Source organism: Myotis davidii, unplaced genomic scaffold, assembly GCF_000327345.1.
Source record: "Myotis davidii unplaced genomic scaffold, ASM32734v1 scaffold333, whole genome shotgun sequence".
Classification (NCBI taxonomy): Eukaryota; Metazoa; Chordata; class Mammalia; order Chiroptera; family Vespertilionidae; genus Myotis; species Myotis davidii.
In genome coordinates this window covers 668,803-671,704 of record NW_006285266.1, presented here as the reverse complement: position 1 = coordinate 671,704, position 2,902 = coordinate 668,803, and the positions used below count along the sequence as shown (strand labels likewise).

The 2,902-nt window shown below is 55.3% G+C and overlaps 1 protein-coding gene across 1 annotated transcript in view; it reads right to left on the bottom strand.

Moving 5' to 3' along the window:
* Window positions 1-2,269: 2,269 nt before the first annotated feature.
* Window positions 2,270-2,902, bottom strand: part of PSEN2 (presenilin 2) — an 18,848-nt gene continuing 18,215 nt past the window's right edge. The window contains exon 12 of the mRNA XM_015558955.1: window positions 2,270-2,901. Coding sequence (XP_015414441.1) covers window positions 2,772-2,901 — 130 coding nt within the window. The 3' untranslated portion in view covers window positions 2,270-2,771. The remainder of the gene's footprint in view (window position 2,902) is intronic.

Here is a 2,902-nt window from a genome sequence, read left to right as displayed (position 1 = left end):
GCATCGAGGGTCGGGGAGAGCACTTAAAGAAGACTCGAAGGCACAGTGTACAGGTGAAGGGCTAACACATTTAACAACACTAGCGTTTAAAAATCGCTGTGGCATCGTAAGATCCTTAAGGGAGGTGGAGAGAAACCACAGCCGGGGAAGAATATCCGAAATGGATCTAATTGACCAGAGATTAGCGTTGCTCCAGAGTATATGTCTTTTTAAAAAAATATATTTTATTGATTTTTTTATAGAGAGGAAGGGAGAGGGATAGAGAGTTAGAAACATCCATGAGAGAGAAACATCGATCAGCTGCCTCCTGCTCACCCTCCACTGGGGATGTGCCCGCAACCAAGGTACATGCCCTTGACTGGAGTCGAACCTGGGACCCTTCAGTCTGCAGGCCGACGCTCTATCCGCTGAGCCAAACCAGTCAGGGCCAGAGTATATATCTTAAGAGGCCTAAATATCTATACTAATAAAAGGGTAATATGCTAATTAGACCGGGTCAACTGGACATCTTCCGGTTGTCCAGTCGTCCTTCCAGACAAAGCCAGGGTGGCGGGGGCCGAGGTAGAGGTGGTTAGGGACGATCAGGCCAGGAGGGGAGGGCAGTTAGGGGTGATCAGGCAAGCAGGCAGGTGAGCAGTTAGGAGGCAGCGGTCCCAGATTGCGAGAAGGATGTCTCACTGCCAGTTTAGGCCCGATCCCTGCCTAAACTGGTAGTCGAACATCCCCCAAGGGGTCCCAGATTGGAGAGGGTGCAGGCCAACTCTGTGCACAAATTTCGTGCACTGGGCCTCTATTCCATAAATAAAAGGCAAACAGTCCAAATGAAAAAAATGGGCAGGAGATAGGAACAAATAACCAACAAGGCAACATGCACAGCCAAGACGTGTAAAAGGAGGCTTAACCTCATCGCAAACTAAACCCACACCTTGACCTGGCCACACAATGGTTCTTACCCTTTGGCCTTCTCACACTAACTTGCTTTTTCCCATCCCAACACTTCACCATAACCCTTCATTATGGGAGCACCCATCCCTCCCTCCCGCCTGGTCCAGCTGCTTCGGAAGGGCTTCTACCTTCTGCTCTACCCACGAGGGCACCCTGTCAGGCCTTTCGAAAAACCTCTTGAAGCCTAACAAACCCAAACTCTCATCAGATCTCCTCTTCGGAAGCCCCTCTCGGATAAACACGGCCACATTGAGTGAGCTTCCCCCGTGCTTCCTCCCCTTTCATCTCCTGGGGGCTGTCACTGTCGGGGACCAGCCCCACCTGCTGAAAGCCCCCCTCCACTCCGATGCCACCGCCTGGGTCTGATGCAAGATAGTCACAGCCCCTCACAGCTCAGATCCCTACCACAGGCCAGGAACACCACGGGCCAACCCAGCTCTGGCTTCCTGCCTCTGCTCTTCCACGCACAGCCCAGGGGAAAGAAGGCTCCGTCAGACACCAAAACACAGAACCCCCATTCCTCTCAAGACCAACAGCAGCTCTCCGCACACTGCTGTTTCTGGGACAAGGACACGGAGCCCGTCTGCAGCACACACGGCGCCTGCGTTTCCGCAGGGCCTGACGGCCACGGGCCCAGGCCTGCTCCATGCGGCTTCGAGGTCCTCCCAACCGGAATCCTTTAGAGAGGAGAGCCGCCCCTCCACACCCCACCCAGGCCGAGGCGGCCAGAGAGGAAAGGGGGCGCGTTTCCGAGCATGGCTCTGACCTCGCCCGCTGCGCGCTGCTACCCTTTGAGGCACTCGCTCTGTTTCGGCAACTGCCTTGCAGGGTTTCTGGCGACAGGCACGCCTGAAGCCAGCACAAGGCCGTGCTTAGCACTGGCAGATGGCACAGCTCTGAGCTGCCAGCCACCGGGCCTCACGGCTCTCGCACACCTTTGCTTAGGGAACTTTCTACTTAGAGAAACGATTGCAGAGATGGGGATGGGGGAGTGGGGGGCCGTAAGCCTCTCTCTTTTTAATATGTTTTTATTGCTTTCAGAGAGAGGAAGGGAGGGCGAGAGATAGAAACATCAATGAACGATGAGAAACATCGGCTGCCTCCTACTGGGGAATAAGCCAGAAACCTGGGCATGTGCCCTGAGGAACAGAACCGTGACCTGGATCACAGGGACGCTCAACCACCGAGCCACTGGCCGGGCCCAATCTCTCCTTCGTAACTGGGCGAGTCTCCTTCCTGTGCCCAGACCCGGTACCCCAGGAGTGGCTGTGCGATGCAGGGATGAGGCCAACACTGACCAACAGACCAAACTGAAACACTCCCACAGGATTCATCTTTTATTGATACTAATATGAAGCCACTTCCCAGGGGAACTGCTGTAACACGATTAGGACTTGGTTTCTAAAGGTAATAAAATACTGACGTCCTAGACAGAGCACTGGCCACATTCCTCGCAGAGAAAATGGGCTTTTCTTCTCCGGCCAGTGACGGGGTGCCTGGTGCCGCCTGCCCTGCGCGGGAGCCCCGGGCCTGCTGCGTGCACCTTCCTTCGGTCCTTCCTCTCGGCCGCACATCCCGGCTCCAAGGCGCCGGCCCATCACGCCTCCCGCTCCTCTGGGTGGGCTTGTTTCCCCGCGAGCGCTCGGGAAGAGTGAGCCTCCGTCTGGTGGCAAAGCTAGCACCAAAAGGCGCTTCTTCTCCACGCAGTAAACACGGTCTTTTTTTATTCTCGTTTGTTTTTCTAAGGAAATAAAAGTCTTAAAAGTATATGGCACTAGAGTGTGAGATTATACAGCTGCATCGGTCATAGCCCCCGGCGGCCGCCCTCAGATGTGGAGCTGGTGCGAGGCCAGCGTGTCCATGAAGGGGCGCACCAGGTTGTCGGTGGAGAAGTAGAAGATGAGGCCGAAGGCGATGGAGATGGGCAGGGCGGGCAGCGCCTTCTTGAACACGGCGA